Source organism: Ornithorhynchus anatinus, chromosome 12 (genome assembly GCF_004115215.2).
Source record: "Ornithorhynchus anatinus isolate Pmale09 chromosome 12, mOrnAna1.pri.v4, whole genome shotgun sequence".
NCBI lineage: Eukaryota > Metazoa > Chordata > Mammalia > Monotremata > Ornithorhynchidae > Ornithorhynchus > Ornithorhynchus anatinus.
Window position 1 is genome coordinate 40,052,322 of NC_041739.1, and position 18,404 is coordinate 40,070,725.

The 18,404-nt window shown below is 43.5% G+C and overlaps 1 protein-coding gene across 4 annotated transcripts in view; it reads right to left on the bottom strand.

The window, feature by feature from the left end:
* Window positions 1-18,404, bottom strand: part of NPNT (nephronectin) — a 90,740-nt gene that overhangs the window by 22,975 nt on the left and 49,361 nt on the right. For 2 of the 4 annotated variants that reach the window (XM_029076979.2, XM_029076980.2), the window contains 2 exons: window positions 9,678-9,770; window positions 1,802-1,921 (listed from right to left, as the gene is read on the bottom strand). In XM_029076979.2, coding sequence (XP_028932812.1) covers window positions 1,802-1,921; window positions 9,678-9,770 — 213 coding nt within the window. The remainder of the gene's footprint in view (window positions 1-1,801; window positions 1,922-9,677; window positions 9,771-18,404) is intronic. The other 2 variants (XM_029076981.2, XM_029076982.2) reach the window with 1 other exon arrangement.

Below are 18,404 nucleotides of genomic sequence, written 5' to 3' on the forward strand. Positions count from 1 at the left end.
TGTCCCACCAACACCTCAGATTTAATAGGTCCAAAACCTACCTCCTCATCTTCCCACCCAAACCCTGTCCTTCTTCTGTTCCCCCAACACTGTAGACAACACCACAGTCCTTCTTGTCTCACAAGCTCATAACCTTAGCATGATCTTCAACTCTCCTCTCATTCAACCCATATATTCAATCTGTTTCCAAATCCGGTCAGCTCTACCTTCTAAAACATAGCTAAAATCCACCGTTTCCGCTCCACCCAAACTGCTACTATGCTGATTCACTTATCATTTCTTGCCTTGACGACTGCATCAACCTCCTGGCTGACCTCCCTGCCTTTATCTCTCTCCACTTCAGTCATTATGTCACCCAGCTGCCCTGCTTAATTTTCCAAAAAAAATGCTCAGTCCACGACTCCCAACTCCTCGAGACCCTCCGGTGGTTGCCTATCTACCCCTGCATGGGCTTAAAAGCGTTCCATCACCTTGCCCCCTCCCACCTTATCTTGCTGATTTCCTACTACAACCCAACCTGCATGCTTTGCTCCTCACTGTACCAGCCTACTCACCATTCTTTGATCTCGTCTAGCTCACCACCAACCCCTTTCCCACGACCTTCTTCTGGCCTGGAACACCCACCCCCTTCAGATCTGACAGACCACCATTGTCCTCACCATCAAAGCCTTATTAAAATCAGATCTCCTCCAAGAGGCCTTCACCAACTAAGCCCCCATTTCTCTCTTCCTTTCAGCACTTGATATTTACTCCACCCTCAGCCCTATAGCACTTATATACATATTCGTAATTTCTTTTCATGTCTGTTCCCGCCGCCGCCATCTAGACTGAAAGCTCCTTGTGGACAGGGAATGTGCCTACCAACTCTGTTGTTTCGTACTTTCCCAAATGCATAGTTCAGTGCTCTGCACACAGTAAGTGCTCAGTACAGATATTAATTGGTCGATTGACATGTCCACAGAATTTTATGAGCATAAGGACACGAAAAGCAGCTAGACCTAGTGGAAAGAGCATAGGCCTGAGAGTCAGAGGACCTGGATTCTAATCCAGGCCCCACCGTTTATCTGCAGTGTCTCTGTGCCTCAGTTACCTCATCTGTCAAATGGGGATAAGACTGTGAAGCCCATGTAGGACAGGGACCGTGTCCAACCTGATTATTTTGTACCTACATCACAGCTTAGTATGGTGCCTGGCACATAGCAAGCACCTAAATACCTCCTGAAAAAAAAATCCATTTTAAATTGGGCCCCATAATAAGAATGTCACACACTCTGTAACAATAGCATTCCGAATTTTGATTAAAGATCAATGAGAGCATGGGACACACTTAAAGAAGCAGTGTGGCCAAGTGGAAAAAGCACAGGCCTGGGAGTCAGAAGGACCTGGGTTCTAGTCCCGGTTCTGCCACTGGTCTGCTGTGTGACCTCGGGCAAGGCAGTTGACTTCTCTGTCCCTCGGTTTCCTCAAATGTAAAAAGGAGGTACCTGTTCTCCTTCCTACTTGGACTCTGAGCCCCATGAGGGGCAGGGACCCGTGCCTGACTAATTAACTTATACCTACCCAGTGATTAGAACGGTGTTTGAGGCAAAGTAAGCGCTTAACAAATACCATAAAAAAATCCACTCACCCTCAAGCACATTCCCATACAAATTTGTTCTGAACGATGGGTACTTACCCTTCCTCACCCTAGCAAGGAATAGCAGGGGGCACTTTCACTCGGCAGTCTGCCTAAACGTTGGCTATTGCACCACTAGAAATCACCCAAGAGCACTTATGGAAAAGTTAAGGATTCTTGACATACTTGAACACGATCCATCAGGCATAAGCATGTATCCGTTTAAACAGTAGCACTTGTAGCTGCCGTAAGTATTCATGCATCGGTACTTGCACGGGCGGGGTTTTAGTCCACATTCGTTCAGATCTGAAAAGAGTGAGGGATGGGATCGGGGGAAGAAGTTGGAGACAAAAGGACAAGAGTGAGCAACTTCCTTTAAGCCGCTGAGCTCCGACCTGGGCTGGGATCAAAAGGGGGATTTGGTCAGAGTCTCTGTCCATCTTCCGTCCACTCTTGATTTCTGCCTGCTGGGAGGCAGTCGGCGGCTCTCTGAGGGTGGTTCAGCAATTCTAATGTACACTTTCCCAGGACGAGGTCAGACAGAGGCGATAAGTAGAGAAATAATATCTTATCATGTATAATATAGTCTATTCCTCCTATTTAGAGGTTAGAGCCCTGGCTTGGAGTCAAAAAGCCTGCTGGATTCTAATCTAATCCTGCTCAAATTAATGATTTCGGGGAAGCCATTTTCCTCTTTGGGTTAGTTCCTCCAACTAACATCTGCTGAGTTGCACTTTCCAAGTGCTTAGTACAGTGCTCTGCACACAGTAAGCGCTCACTAAATACGACTGAATGAATCTGCCCCTATTTGCTCAAAGATTATAAAACAATATGAATAGAAAGGATCATTACTTTTAAATTGCTCTTCTTCAAAGCCCTTCCAAAATTACATCTCCTCCAGTAAGCCTTTCCTGACTTCTCAACTCCCTACTGAGTCATCCACACACTTAAATCCATACCCTCCTAAACCCTTTGATAGTCACCCGCCCCCACCCCTGCAGCAGTTATCCTGCCGATATCCTGCTGCTTCCCCCATCCTGTAATTTATTTGAATTAATTTATTTTAATGTCTGTCTCCGCTGCTAGATTGTAAACTCCTTGGGGGCAGGGATCATATCTACTTAACTCTATTGTACTCAAGTGTACAGTTACTGCACCCCGTAAGCATTTAATAAATATCAGACTGATTATATCTTCAGAGAAAATTTTCTGGAAGAAAATAATATAATTACTGCTTTTGCTATTTTATTCTACAATAAGCCTGACCTGCATTTAAAGAAGGGATTTATGATGTTTTGAAGCCTACCACTGTATTAATCTCTAAAGAAGAGCATCAGGTATTTATTAAAAAACCCTCAACAAGTTATATTTTCACCAATAACTTGAAATGGGAGCAAGGCTCCGCTAATTTAAATGTTAAAGATTAACCGAGCATTCTGCATTTCAGGTTTATTGGTTTAAATATGAACATATAATGAATTCATGAACTGTACATTAGGAAAATGTTCCATATCCAAATCTTGCCTCTGATGGACATAAAACTCAGAATGGAAATAATCATGAAGATATCAATGCCAGGAATGTTGGCTTTACTAAGAAAATGTGGGCATATGGTTATTTGTCATGTTACTTACAACGTGAGCATTTTCAGTTTTCCTGGATACAATCAGTAACCAAAAGATGAGAATCAAAATACAGTGCAATCAGTCTTTAACTGTGAGGCAAATTTAGTTTGGCTATGACCTTGAAAACTGTGGATTGAGTTTGTAATTAATTATAAGTTTCTATATTTTACTTAGTGAAATGTTAACTCTGTTCTGAACACTTAATTGCCTAGATTTCTGAATGTTCCTTCTCAGAATTATTTGGGTCCCATGGTTTAGTGGATAGAGCATGGGCCTGGGAGTCAAAAGGACCTGGGTTGTAATCCCAGCTCCGCCACTCGTCTGCTATGTAACCTTGGGTAAAGTCACAACTTCTCTGGGCCTCAGTTCCCTCATCTGTAAAATGGGGATCAAGACTGTGAGCCCCATGTGGGACAAGGACTGTGTCCCACTTGATGATCTTGTATCTACCCCAGTGCTTAAAACAGTGCCTGACACAGAGTAAGCACTTAACAAATACAATCTTTTTTTTTCCCTAAATCTGTTTTTCCTTCCTCACCTCATTCACCCCCACAGTTGCGAAAGTTAAGCCTTATTCACTTATAAACCTTCTTACGGTAGGACCTGGGTGAAAGGAAAAACATTTTAAACCTAGCAATTTCACAGCCTCCTATACCATACTCAGTTTTGAGCTTCTCTCTTCTTCCTGACTCCTGCACAAAGCCAAAGGGACTCAAGCCAAAATCAATCTAGAAGTAAAACCTTCAGTTATATCTGGTGGTGAGAAAAGGGAAGGGGGTGGAGAGGTTGATACAAGATGAATTTTAGGAGATAATTTTCTTAGTTTTGAGAGCCTACATGACATTAATCCCCTCTCAAGGTCGCACCTGGAGAGTTTCGAGTACTCTACCAGTCTCGACTGTGGGGGGAGAGTCAGGCTAGACCTGTCCATTCCATTCCTAGCTTAGGCAGTGGCTAGCGCGTGGAAGGCCATATGCTACAAGTGAAAACCCGCCTGTACTGGGCAGCATTGGCATGGGAGAGAGTCAAGGGTGGACACTCAAGTTCACCGCATGGAAGGAGGCAGCGGTAAACCACTTCTGTATTTTGACCAAGAAAACTCTATGGATACACTACCAGAACAATTGCGGATGGAGGTGGGGCATTCTGGGAGAGATGTGTCCATGGCATCACTAGTTGCCATTGTTTTTACGAGATGTTCTTCCCCTTGACGCTGTTTAGTGCCATTGTTCTTGTCTGTCCGTCTCCCCCGATTAGACTGTAAGCCCGTCAAACGGCAGGGACTGTCTCTATCTGTTGCCGACTTGTTCATCCCAAGCGCTTAGTACAGTGCTCTGCACATAGTAAGCGCTCAATAAATACTATTGAATGAATATGGGTAGGAGACGACTCGAGAGCATAAGACAATATGATAATAATATCTCTGCCAAAATACACAACCTAGTAATTCCCTTCTATTCATCTAAAAATAAATCTATTTAAAACTTCAAAACTTCAGTTGATTTAAAATTTCAATCAATCAGCAGTATTTATTGTTTACTGTGTGCAGAGAACTTTACTAAGCACTTGGAAGATTACAACAGAATTGGTAAACACAATCTCTGTCCCCAAGAAGCTAACCATCTAAATTTTCCCCCTTTCCTGACTTGGACTGAATGTTTCTATTATTCTTTATGATAAATTGGAACCCTTTCTGATCAGAAATAATATAACCTGGGGGTTTCCCAACTGTTTTCAACTAGGAAAAGTATGTTAAAGAGTATATAAGATAAAACATTATACAGGGCATTTGAGTTTAAGAGATGAGTATAAGAAAAGGATCTTTTTTAAAGAAGACCTACATTAGTTATTGTACACAAAATATAATTCTAAACCATAGTTCCATGAGAGAGAGTGGGGGTAAGGGGTAGGAGAAGACAAGCAGCACGGTCTGGTGGAAAGAGCATAGGCTTGGGAGTCACAGGATCTGGATTCTAATCCCAGCTCTGCCCCTTATCTGCTCTGTGACCTTGGGTAGGTCATTTAACTTCTCGATGCCTGAGTTACCTCATCTGTAAAAAGGGGATTCAAACTGTGAGCCCCACGTGGGACATGGACTGTGTCCAAACTGATTAGCTTGTATAATAATAATAATTATTATCATAGTATTTTGTTAAGTGCTTACTATGTGCCAAGCACTATTCTAAGCACTATATTACCCCAGTGCTTAGTACAGTGCCTGCCTCATAGAAAGACCTAACAGATTCCATTAAAAAATATAGGAGAAGAGACTGTTAAAAAGTAGGTAATGTCGAGTTAAACACCAATTCACCTCTATATGTTCTAAATGACAGAGATTGAATCCTGAAATAGCCTGCAATTTTGTCATGAATTCTTTGCACTCCAGACAGCATGCCATAGTGCTGAGATTTTATTTCCGAGGGGCTAAAAACCTGAAGGAGATAATCCCACGAAACTACTATACCCACAGATCAATTGGATGGGCCTAAAAATCTGTTCTAAAAGGAAGAGTAGAGTTGTTCCTTTTGATTTTTTTTTAAAAAAACTCCAACAGGGTTCACTTGAGGAGTAATGAAAATGAAGGTCAAGTTCCCAACTAATTTAACGAGTAATGAAAATGCAGGTCAAGTTCCCAACTAATTGAAACACAACCAGTGAACCTGTGCCTCTTCTACTTTGTCTTGCTTGTGATGCATTTGAGGTTCTTCATTCTACAAACATGGTGCAATGACCTTCCATTAGTATTCCAAATGTATTCAATTTCTTTCACTATGTGACTTTCAAACAGAAGATTAGGTGCAAATGCAGGGGTTATCCAACAGGTGCCTTCATACTTTAAAAAAATTACCTTTCCTAAGCCTCTAACTAAAGGGAGTACAAAATAATTATGGTATTTGTTAAGCACTTATTATGTCCCAGACACTGTTCTACGCACTGGAAGTGGGCAGAGCACTTATGTACTTATCTATAATTTATTTATGCATTTATTTATTTATATTAACGTCTGTCTCGCCCTCTAGACTGCAAGCTTGTTGTGGACAGGGAATATGTCTGTTTATTGTTATACTGTATTCTCCCAAGCATTTAGTGCAGTGCTCTGCACACAGTAGGCACTCAAAATACGACTGAATGAATGCATCAATGAATGAGACTTTTCGCCCCCAGTACAACCCTCACCTGGGTCAGTGTTTCTTCCAGTTTTTCCTTCTTTTCATGAGGGTTTTTTTTTTTTCTTTTCAAATTAAAACCTTTGCAAAGAGGAATGGTCTTCCTGCTACTTCTGCGAATCAAGGGGAGACATGGGATGGCAAAAGCAACAGCCTGTCTACTGCCAATCATTTTAAGATGATTTAAGCAATCAACGGTATTTACTGAGCACATATTGTGCATGGAGCACCATACTAGGCCCTTAGAAGAGCACGATACAGTACTGAGTTGGTGGAAGCAGCGTGGTTTAGTGGAAAGAGCACGGGCTTGGGAGTCAGAGGTCGTGGGTTATAATCCCAGCTCCGCCACTTATCAGCCATGTGACTCTGGGCAAGTCACTTCTCTGTTCCTCAGTTACCTCTTCTGTAAAATGGAGATTAAGACTGTGAGCCCCATGTGGGACAACCTGATTACCTTGTTTCCACCCTAGTGCTTAGAATGGTGCTTGGCACATAGTAAGCACTTAAATACCATCATCATTATTATTATTATCATCATTAGACACGTTCCCTGTCTAATAATCAATCAATCAAAAGACTGAATCAGCACAAGGAGAAAATGGAGGTTATTTAAAGTCTTTGGGTTGTTTAAAATAGATCTGTTTATAAATTCAGCTTCAGATTAATATGATCAGCATTAACCACAGTGCTGATTCACTCTCAGTGTCTGCTAGACTAAAGAACTGTGAGGTTTAATTCTATTCATGTCAAGGCAAAATCTTGAGAATTACAAGCACTGTAACTTTTCTGAACTTTTGTATGGTATTTATTAAGTGTTTACTCTGATGCCAGGCACTGTACTAAACACTGGGGTAGATACAAGACAATCAGATTGGACAGAGTGCCTGCCCCATATAAGGTTTACAATCTTAATCTCCATTTTACAGATAAGGTAACTGAGGCACTGAGAAGTTAAGTGACTTGCCCCAGGTCACACAGCAAACAAGTGGCAGAGCCAGGATTAGAGCCCAGGTCCTTCTGATTCCCAGGCCCATGATCTATCCACTAGGCTGGTCTTCTCATGCTGCTTTGAGTCAAAGGACCTACAGAGATGGACTGGATGAGGGTCTGTTAGGAAGGGAAAAGAATATTATTACATTGACATTTTTTTCTGTGAAAACTTGAAAAGGATTCTAATTCACAGTTTTTAAAAATATTACCCTCTTTCTCTCTGCTTCTTGGATCACGTGTAATTGAAATTAAATTATAAGTACCATCAGTAAGAAGTGCTTAAAGACTTCCACCACGGTGCTGAGTGAATAGCTCATTAATAATGTTGAAGTAGAGAATTTTACCACTAAACCACAAATCCAAATGGAGCAGTTACACAAAAACAATACAAAAATAGCACTCACAACCACAAATAACCCTCAAAAACGATGCATGTATAAGCAGGTCAGGTAGTTTCAGGAGCTTAAGAAGGAAGCCAGCCCAGAACTAAGCGCAGGCGGCAGAGTCTGATGGCTACATTTCAGAAAACGAAGCGGAGGAAAAGGAACGAGCAGAACGTTGTGGAAAAAACAACTACTGGTGGACAAAGAAACTAGCTGATATGAATTCAGCAGGTGCATGGAAACAGCTTTAAGGATCTGGAGTGTAGCTTAGTAGAAAGATCCCGGTTTGGGAGTCAGAGGACCTGGGTCCTAATCCTGGATCTGCCATATGTCTTCCTTGTGACCTTGGGCGAGTCACTTCATTTCTCAGTGCCTCAGTTTCCTCTTCTATAAAAAGGGTATTCAATACCTACCTGTTCTCTCGCCTATTTAGTCTGTGAACCCCACGTAGAACAGAGATGGTGTCCGACCTGATGATCTTGTCTCTTTCTCAGCACTTACTACAGTGCTGGGAACTTAGTAAGTGCTTAACAAATACCACTACTATTAACAAATCGATCATATTTACTGAGGACTTACTGTGCGCCAAGCACTGTACTACGTGCCCGGGAGAGTCCAATATAACAGAGTTGGTAGATGTGTTCCCTGCAAGAAGCTTACAGCCTAGAGGGAATTATTGCTATTATCTTCCTTTTGAAATAATAATAATAATAATAATAATAATAATAATAGCGATGTTTTTGCTAACACAAAAACCTGAGTATCCTAGAAGGGAAAACATTCAACATCGTTATGCTGGAGGCTCCCAATATGATCAAGAATTGAGTTTAAGGACGCAATTTGCGGGAATGAACCCTGATGGAAGGAATTTGCCCAAGTACCTTTCAGCCACTTTGTTACAATGGAGCACATGGTATGAAGAGCAAATTTCTCTTTTCTTAGATTCTGACCATATTCCCCATTAAAAAATGTAGATTCTACAAATTTTAACCAGGCTTGGCCAGTGTCTCATATCTTTAATAAGTCTCTATAGGGAATTCAACAAAGGCATAGAGCACACTCTTTTTCTAGCTTCCTACTTGGCTTAAGAACATATTTAAGAAGGGAGAGAATTTTGACCCTGCTCTAAATGAGCTCCGATAGTAGTCACTATCAGGAAGCCAAGTATGATAGGCACACTCTACTTCTGCATCCCAAATCAGAAAGTTTTTGTCTGTTTTCCTCATCCTCAACAACTGTGGCTACAGAGATAGAAGTCACAGGGCCATTACATAAGGACAATGTCTATTTAAAGATATACTGCCATCCCAGTTCAAAATCTGTAAATCCCTTAATCCACTGATGGGAGGAGCCTTCAAGGAAAAGGAAATGTGCAGGGAACGTGTCTGTCAACTCTGTTAATACTGTACTCTCCCAAGCACTTAATACAGTGTTCGGTTTATACTAAGCGCTCAATCAATACCACTGACTGACTGATTGCTCCCTTCCAAGCATCTGACAAAACCAGGAGCTACAGAGTCACCATCAAACCCTTCCCAACCATAATCTTTTTCTCATTCCCGGTCCATTTCTGTTGTATGCCTCCTTCTTCAGAACCTGAAAAAGAAGGCAAACTCGTCCTTTCTTCAGATAGGACTTAGAAAACATTGCCAAGTCCTGAAGGAAAAGTAAAGAGAAAAGCAAAGATGCCGATGAGCGGAAAGGAGAGCTGAGTCTTGAGCTTTCTCGGAGCACAGAAAGGCGGCATCGAATGAGCTTAGCATGCTGATGATTCTGCCAGTCCGCTTTTTCAGGGGCTGAGGCCATCTTCATTACCCAGGCAGGCGGTTAGAGGGCCGTGGAGAAGCCGTGCAGGTGGGAGAGGCAGGACCACCTGATGAATAAAGTTCTTTCTCACCCCTTGATGGGAAACTGGTGGCATGACGATCCAGGGGGTAGAAAGGAAGCTGGTCACTGAACTGGTGAAGAGGGATTGGAGAAAGGTGTTCCTCTTCACATCAGGAAGAAGATCATAAAGGTTAAAAAAAAGAACAACGTTGCATCGAAACTTTTATCACCTCCCCGCAAATCCTTCCTATTGGAAAGTTTGCCGATGACATGAAAAAGGGGTGAGTCACAGAGCACTTGCAAAGAAGGACGAACCAAGGAAATTTCAGCCTTGCTCTTACCCCTCTGGTCTCGAGAGATCCTCTTGACATACCTCTCCAGGCAAAACATCTACCCCATGCCCCAACTCATCTGCACACACACAAACACTGACCAGAGCCAGCACTTAAGCAATGGAGCAGTAGCAGTCAGAGCGGGCGATAAGAAATACCGCTCTCTGATGCTTCCAGCTCCCCAAATCTTGTGTTTCCAAATCAGCGGCTGCAGCAGTAATGTCTCCGTTCACATGGTCCGGTGGCTGCTACTCTGCTCCTGGAGAGGCTCCCTACGTTGTCTCCGGTCACACAGCCACTGTCATATCACACTTGGAAGAATCCTGGGGGGATTGGGCCCCCAAGTTGTCTAACCTTTGAGTTAGACAATAGCAAAGCAGAATACTTCATCCTTTCCTTTCCTTTTTAGAAGAACGCCAGTTTATTATTTTTTTCCTGAACCCCAACAGCCCTATTTAGCATGGTACCACTACAATAAACGATTGCCTACCGGTGAAAAAAGGTCTAATAATACTTCATCCCTGCAGAATTTGAAAATAAAAAAGAACTCACCTATCCAAAGAGGAGAACCTTTTAATCAGACAACCAAATTTATAGAGCACTTGATTATGGGCAGAAAGTACAAAGTGTTACTTTGAACCACAAGTAAATGAAAATTTCAATTGCAACCTGGTTTGCACTCTCAGATTTTCTCTATGCTAGAATAGTTTTAATGACGAAGGATTTTCACACCTTTATACATTTTAGAAATGGGTTGCTGTTCTTCTCCATCTTCGCCTGCCAGGTTGGATAGGTTTAGACAATTTATCTGAAAAGTCTAACATGGCTGCCTGAAAAAAATCACAGTTGCTTCACTAAAGCATCCTTTAATTACCCCTTTCCTACCTTCAGAGTCAGGATGCTCAAATTCAGAATTGACGGTATAGGCCGTTACCGCCAAGTCTGTTCTCCTCGATTGAGGATTCATTCACTCATTTGATCGTATTTATTGAGCTCTTACTGTGTGCACAGCACTGTACTAAGCACTTGGGAGAGTACAATATAACAATAAACAGACACATTCCCTGCCCACAGTGAGCTTACAGTCTTTAGGGGAGGGGAGACAGACATTAATATAATAAATTCCAGATCTGCACATAAGTGCTGTGGGGCTAAGGGAGGGGTGAAGAAAGGGAGCAAGACAGGGTGATGCAGAAGGGAGCAGGAGGAGTGGAAAGGAGGGCTTAGTCAGGGACGGCCTCTTGGAGATATGCCTTCAATTGCTTTTGAAAGCAGGAAGAGTAATTGTCCATTGGATTTGAGGAGGGAATACGTTCCAGGCCCGAGGCAACAAATGGGCCAGGGGTCGGCAGCGACACAGAAGTGATCGAAGTACGAAGAATTGCCAAAAGGTTGGCGTTAGAGGAGCGAAGTACACGGGCTGGGTTGAGAAGCAGCGTGGCTCAGTGGAAAGAGCACGGGCTTTGGAGTCAGAGGTCATGGGTTCGAATCCCGGCTCGGCCATTTGTCAGCTGTGTGACTTTGGGCAAGTCACTTAACTCCTCGGTGCCTCAGTTACCTCATCTGTAAAATGGGGATTAAGACTGTGAGCCTCACGTGGGACAACCTGATTCCCTTGTGTCTACCCCAGCGCTTGGAACAGTGCTCGGCACATAGTAAGCGCTTAACAAATACCAACATTATTAGTAGGAGAGTAGTGAGGTGAGGGAGGAGGAAGCAAGGTGATTGAGTGCTTTAAAGCCAATCCTGAGGAGTTTTTATTGGATGGTCAACCACTGGAGTTCCTTGAGGAGTGGGGAAACATGTCCTGAATGTTTTTGTAGAAAAATGATCTGGGCAGCAGACTTAAGTAAGGACTGGAGTAGGGAGAGATAGGAAGCAGGGAGGTCCGCACGGAGGCTGATACAGTAATTGAGGTGGTATAGAATAAGTAACTGGATTAATGTGAGACACGTGAGAGAGACCGAGAACGAGTAGCCAGGGAGATAGGAGGAGAACCAGGAGAAGATAGTGTCGGTGAAGCCGAGGTTGGATAATGTTTCATTCAATAGTATTTACTGAGCGCTTACTATGTGCAGAGCACTGTACTAAGCACTTGGAATGTGCAATTCGGCAACAGATAGAGACAAACCCTACCCAGTGACGGGCTCACAGTCTCCAGAAGAAGGGGGTCCAAGGCAGTGTCAAAGGCAGCTGAAAGGTCGAGGAGGAATAGAATGAAGGAGAAGATGTTGGATTTGGCAAGGAGGAGATCACTGGTGACCTTTGAGAGAGCGGCTTCTGAGGAGTGAAGGGGACAGACAAGAGTCAAGATGGCAGCCGCTCCTGGCCCAGCCCAGCCCCAGGACCTGATGGTTCCATCTGTCCTCAAGGGCTCCTTTCACCCCTGGCCCTGGTGAAAATAAGCCCCCACAGATCACCAGGATCTGTTCTTCACGTCCCTTCCTGGTGCTGCCGCCTGCCATCAATAAGCAGCATCCACGGGGCTGCGGAGGACCAGCCTGGCTGGAGCCGCCAGCCGAAACTGAGCCCAGTTGAACCCAATTCAGCAGGCTCAGCTCCACAGCCTGGCCAGCAGCTTTGGGGGTGGTGAAAGAGGGGGACGCAGCGGCCATGCAACTGGGAAGCCATCTCACTGAGCATCTACGGTACACAGAGCACTGAACTAGGCAACTGAGGGGGGGGATATGTGAGCAATAAGAGTCTCAGACGCCTTCTTAACTTCCTCTCCCTTCTATCTCTCTTCCTTTTATTCCTCTGCCTTTTCTCCCTCCCCCTCCTCTTTTCCCTGCTTCCTATTTTTCTCCCTCATTCCTCAAACCTCTGCCCTTGAATGCCCCACCCCAACTTCACCCCATGCCCCAAATCAAAGGCTGACACCCCCGAGTTGAGAGATAAGCTTACTTGACAATACAGTTCCTGTCTCTGCAGGGGATCTACCAGTTTGCACATCCCAGGTCTGACAAGACCTGAGTACTCCTGAGAAGAACTCCTAAGAGAGAGGGGTTAAGTTTTCTGAGCAGGGGCTTAAAAGACCCCAAATCAGATCTTTCTCACCTATTAGCTTTCAGATTCCATCTTGCCTCTTCCTACTCTAACAGCACCACCTTCACGCCTTCATGTCAAATGAAACGTTGGCATGGATACTTCATAGCCAATAATGACATCTCTTTAGACCTACTTTCTTATTAACTAATTCTGAGAATTTAGTATTTGAGCATTGTGTAGCAATCGTTTCCATTTCTGTGTTATTTGGACTTCTGGATTCACTCATGATTTCTAAAAGAGTTTTGTTCTGAAAAAAAACATCATAGGCAATATAAATTATTTGAAAATACCTTTCTTTTTACTTCTTCAATCTTGAAAGGTCACCTTACATTTAGGATATCTTAAAATATCATATTTTATATATTTTTACTTATTTATATTTATCATAGATAACGAGAAGCAGCATGACATAGAGTATAGAGGACTGGCTTGGGAGTCAGAAGGTCTTGGGTTCTAAATCCGGCTCTGCCACTTGTCTGCTGTGTGGCCTTGGGCAAGTCATTTCACTTCTCTGTGCCTCAGCTACCTCATCTGTAAAATGAGGATTGAGACTGAGCCCCGTGAGGGACAGGGACTGGGTCCAACCCAATTTGCTCGTATCCACGCCAGCGCTTAGTACAGTGCTTGGCACAAAGTAAATGCTTAACTAATGCCATTATTATTATTGTTATATTTTCTTTAATATTTGTCCCAAGTTTTTGAATTATGATTCCTCCTCCTCCCTTCTCCTTTTTTTAGCCCAGTGCACTTTTCAGAAGAGAAACTTCCATGGCTTGAGCCTGTATCTGGGGGTGCGGACCTTAATTTTCTTCCTACTCTGATGTGCGTTGCCATCACTGCTTACCACAAAAAAACCCTTCTTATTTCCCTCTCAAAAATTATGGGGTGGGGGTGGAGAGACAGGAAATGAAGAAGTGGGGGGGATTATGCAAGTTAATATGATATGCTGAACAGAAATTTTAAATAAATAAAACTCTTCTTAACCTGCCTAAACATTAAAAAGCAGGGGAGAAAAAAGTGCAATAAAATATCTTTGCTACAATTAATTGTAGTTTATTGTATTAATGCAATTACTGTAGTTTAGTTTTCAATCTCAGTTACTCCCCAGCTACAAAGACACCTAAGGCACCAATGAAATGTAGTTACAGTCTTGAAGTACCAAAGCAGAGGTTAAAATACATAATCCAGAAAAAGAATCGTCTTTAAGACAAAACCAGTCAGCCAAAGTTCACTGTCCAACCTTGAGATGCCACATGCTGATTCTTTTCTCGGTAAGAAAGAATTGGGCAGAGGAAACTTAAAATGCTATCACAATAATAAAGATAATGATTTATATTTATCTGTCTTCTTTCATCCACAAGAACTTCAAGCTTGTAATATCTATGTAGTCATTGGGCTCACGCCTTTACTCCTTGAAATGGAGCCATCTGGAATGACATCATTCCACAGAAGCATTTATTGGAGACCGAGTGGGGAAAAAATTGCTCAACTGATATGACAGAAGGAATTCAGGGAGGAGGAATCAAAGCATCCCAGAACTTGGGCTAGCATGTCAGCTATGGGCCTGGAACAGGATGGTTAAATTAAGCCGCTGGGAAGAACAGCCAAACATGGAGCACGTTGGCTCCTTCTGCAGTCCAAGCAATTTACTCTCGCGGTCGATCCTGCCAGATTCTCTGCTAACTGTTCCTCAAATGCACTGCTGAAATGTATCTCCTTTTGCCATCAAAAGTGGTGGACAAAGCTCTTTCCCAGGCTCTGCAAGTGTCTCTAAAGCTCTGAAATCAATTTGTTATTGCCCCCTATTTTCTAACTCCACTAAGAATACATTTTGCTTTAGTGGAGATGTAGGAATAGTTTTCAAAACTGCATACCTGCATTGCAAATGAGGGCAAAGAGAGAGGCACTGGGAAAAAGCCAAGACGTTTGTCTTAACACTGGAAGAGGCAAGAACTACTCCTGTGTTACATCTCGGGTTTCAGTGGATCCATTAATCAGGTTTAGCGAGGGCCTAGAAAACCCTACGGATCCACTACCGGAATGATCGCAGATGGAGAGTGGGGCGCTCTGGGAGAGATGTGTCCGTGGTGTTGCTATGGGTCGGGATCGACTCGAAGGCATAAGACAAGACTGTCTACTTAGTACCTAGGAGGGTTGAATAGAGTCAGAAAACCTGACCCTTGCCCTCAAGGAGTTTCCAACATCCCAAGAGAAGACAGGGAAAGGTGTCAGGGATTAGGGTGACCCTGGATTTGGGGGGCTCTGATGGGGAGGGGTCTATGATGAAGGTAAGGATGGAATGCTTTAGGCCCCCGAATAGATATCTTTAAGGCGGCTACAGCCCACAGAGATCAATGTAGCACAAAGGAAATAACACATTTTCTGCCCTGCTGTTCAGATTTCCCTTAGCTTCCCTAGTCATAGTCCCCAATAATTAGGTTAGAAAGCAAGAAGCAAAGATGGTTTGTAAGGAAAGAGAGAGAAAAGTGATTTTTCAGATATGTGGGAAGCACTTATTTTTCAAGTCTAGCACCTCTCATTACCAGAGAAGCATCGTAGCCCAATGGAAAGAGCATGTCCCTGGGAGTCAGAGGACCTGGGTTTTAATTCTGTTCAGTCAGTTGTCTGCTGTGTGACCTTGAGCAAGTCACTTCTCTATGCCTCTGTTACTTCACCTGTAAAATGGGGGTGAAGAATGTGAGCCCCATGTGGGACCTGGACTGTGTCCAACCAGCGCTTAGTACATGGCACATAGTAAGCACTCAAATGCTACTTAAAAAAATTGGGGGCCAGCCCTAAGAGTAAAGACATTCACCATTTCAACAAATAAATGACCCCAGCATTCTACGCTATCATTAGGTGGTTAAGGTGTGTGACTTTTCCTCTCTCAGTCCAAAAGGTGCAGTGATTAATTTATTAATTGTGGTGGTATACGTTAAGCTCTTACTATGCGACAGGCGCTGTACTAAGCACTGGGGTAGATACGAGCAAATCAGGTTGGACAAAGTCCCTGTCCTGCATGGGGCTCACAGTCTTCAACCCCATTTGATAGATGAGGTAACTGAGGCACAGAGAAATTAAGTGACTTGCCCAAGTCCACACAGCAGACAAGTGGTAGTGATTGGAACTAGTCCTTCTAAAGGTTTATGAAGTCCAACAAGAATAGCTTAGTCACAAAGCCTTTTGCATAATTATTTCTATGAATATAGACAGGCAGAAGTAAGCTTTGGCACTACAAAAGCCCTAGGCAATTTGAAAGTACTTTATTTAAAAGCTCAGCGTTGACTGCCAAACATATCAGAAAACGCTTTCAAGGGCAGTGCGGCTTAATGGAGAGAGCACGGGCCTGAGAGTCAGAAGGACCTTTGCCAAGTCACTTCACTTCTCTGTGCCTCAGTTACCTTATCGGGAAAATGGGGAATAAGAGTGTGAGCCCCAAGTGGGACAGGGACTGTATCCAACCTGATCCAACTGCATCTAATCCTGAACTTAGAACAGTGCTTGACATATAGTAAGCACTTTAGGAATACCATCATCAACTAATTAAATACCCTGCCTGGTAGTTAATAATAATAATTATTATGGTGCTTGTCAAGTGGTTATTTCAGCTTTATCTGTATGTGTCCCAGGGGCGGATTACCATTGATGCGGTAGAACAATCGCTCTGAGCCTTGCATCTCCTTTGGGAACGCCAGCCAGCTGTTTCTCCAACACACCAGCGATTGTCGTAGGCCGTATCAAGCCAAGGGGCTCAGAGAAATAGGTGAACAGGGTTCATTTCCAGTCCAAGTGACCGTAGCTTAATGCCAATGCTTTGCCCTAGTGCCAAATGCCAACTAACAGTTGCCTATGCTGCGGTCTTCACCATCCCCATAGGTCTACGATTTGACGAGCAACGTGGCTAGGTGGATAGATCACAGGTCTGGGAGTCGGAAGGACCTGGGATCTAATCCCGGCTCCACTGCTTCTCTGCTGTGTGACCTTGGGCAAGTCGCTTCACTTCTCTGGGCCTCAATTTCTCTGTCCGTAAAATGGGGATTAAGACTATGAGCCCGATGTGGGACGGGGTCGGTGTCCAACTCAAATGCCTTGTATCTACTCCAGCACTAAGAATGGTGCTTGGCACATAGTAAGCGCTTAACAAGTACCATAATTAGTATTATTATTGTTTGTTAGAACATCTGCTGGACCTCTCCACTTCATGGACAGAAATCATGGATAACTCTTGGGCTGGAAACTCTCACGCCTGAAGGTAAAGTCCAAGAAAGCACTCCCCTGCTTGTGGAGCCAGGATCAGAACCCATGTTTCCCAACTCCTAGAGCTGTGCTGTTTCAACCAGACCAAGGGCAGAGTACCATGCTCTGGAGGCAGTAAGTACTCAATGAACACCACTGATTGATTGGCCAGCAGCAGTACCAGACAGATTTATAGAGGAAAACAAAATTAAGATCCAAAATAGCTTTTTCCCCCTGATTCTGCCCAGAAAAGACTAGCAATAAACAGAGAATGCTTTTATAAGACTTTTTATAATATACACTCAGCTCTCCTACAGCATAGCGACTTTGTTCTTTTAGAGACCTGGGTTAAGGAAAACTCACCCTGTAGCATTCACCCTGGGTGACACCATGTGCCTGCAATAATAATAATAGTATCCGTTAAGCACTTACTATGGGTCAAGCGCTGGTCTAAGCAATGGGGTACATACGAGCTAATCAGGTTGGATACAGTCCCTGTCCCACATGGGGCTCACAGTCTTAATCCCCATTTTCAAAGATGAAGTAACTGAGGCTCAGAGAATTCCAACCTCACACACAGCAGACAAGTGGAGGAGCCAGGATTAGAACCCAGGTCCTTCTGACTCCCAGGCCTGTGCTCTATCACCTAGGCCATGCTTCTTCTCACAACCTCTACACAACCACTTCCTCCAGCACCATACTGTGTTGCATTAATCCAGATCCAAACTGCTGGAAAGAATTTTGTTATTCCTTTCTATGCAAAACGCGTAACGAAAGTCTGTTCTCTGGCAGAACTTGAATGCATTTGAAAATCAATCCCAAAGGAATCATCAGAGAAGCAGCGTGGCTTAGTGGAAACAGCACGGGTTTAGGAGTCAGGGGTCGTGATTTCTAATCCCAACTTTGCCACTCGTCTGCTGTGTGACCCTGGGCAAGTCACTTCACTTCTCTGTGCCTCAGTTCCCTCATCTGTAAATATACACTCAGCTCTCCTACAGCATAGTGACTTTGTTCTTTTAGAGACCTGGGTTAAGGAAAACTCACCCTGTAGCATAGTACCCCAGCGCTCAGTACAGAGCCTAGCACAGTAAGCACTTAACAAATACCACGATTATTAATTATTATTATTTTCACTGTTGCAAAATAGACCAAACCAGCCTCTTACCAAGGTAACTTCCAAC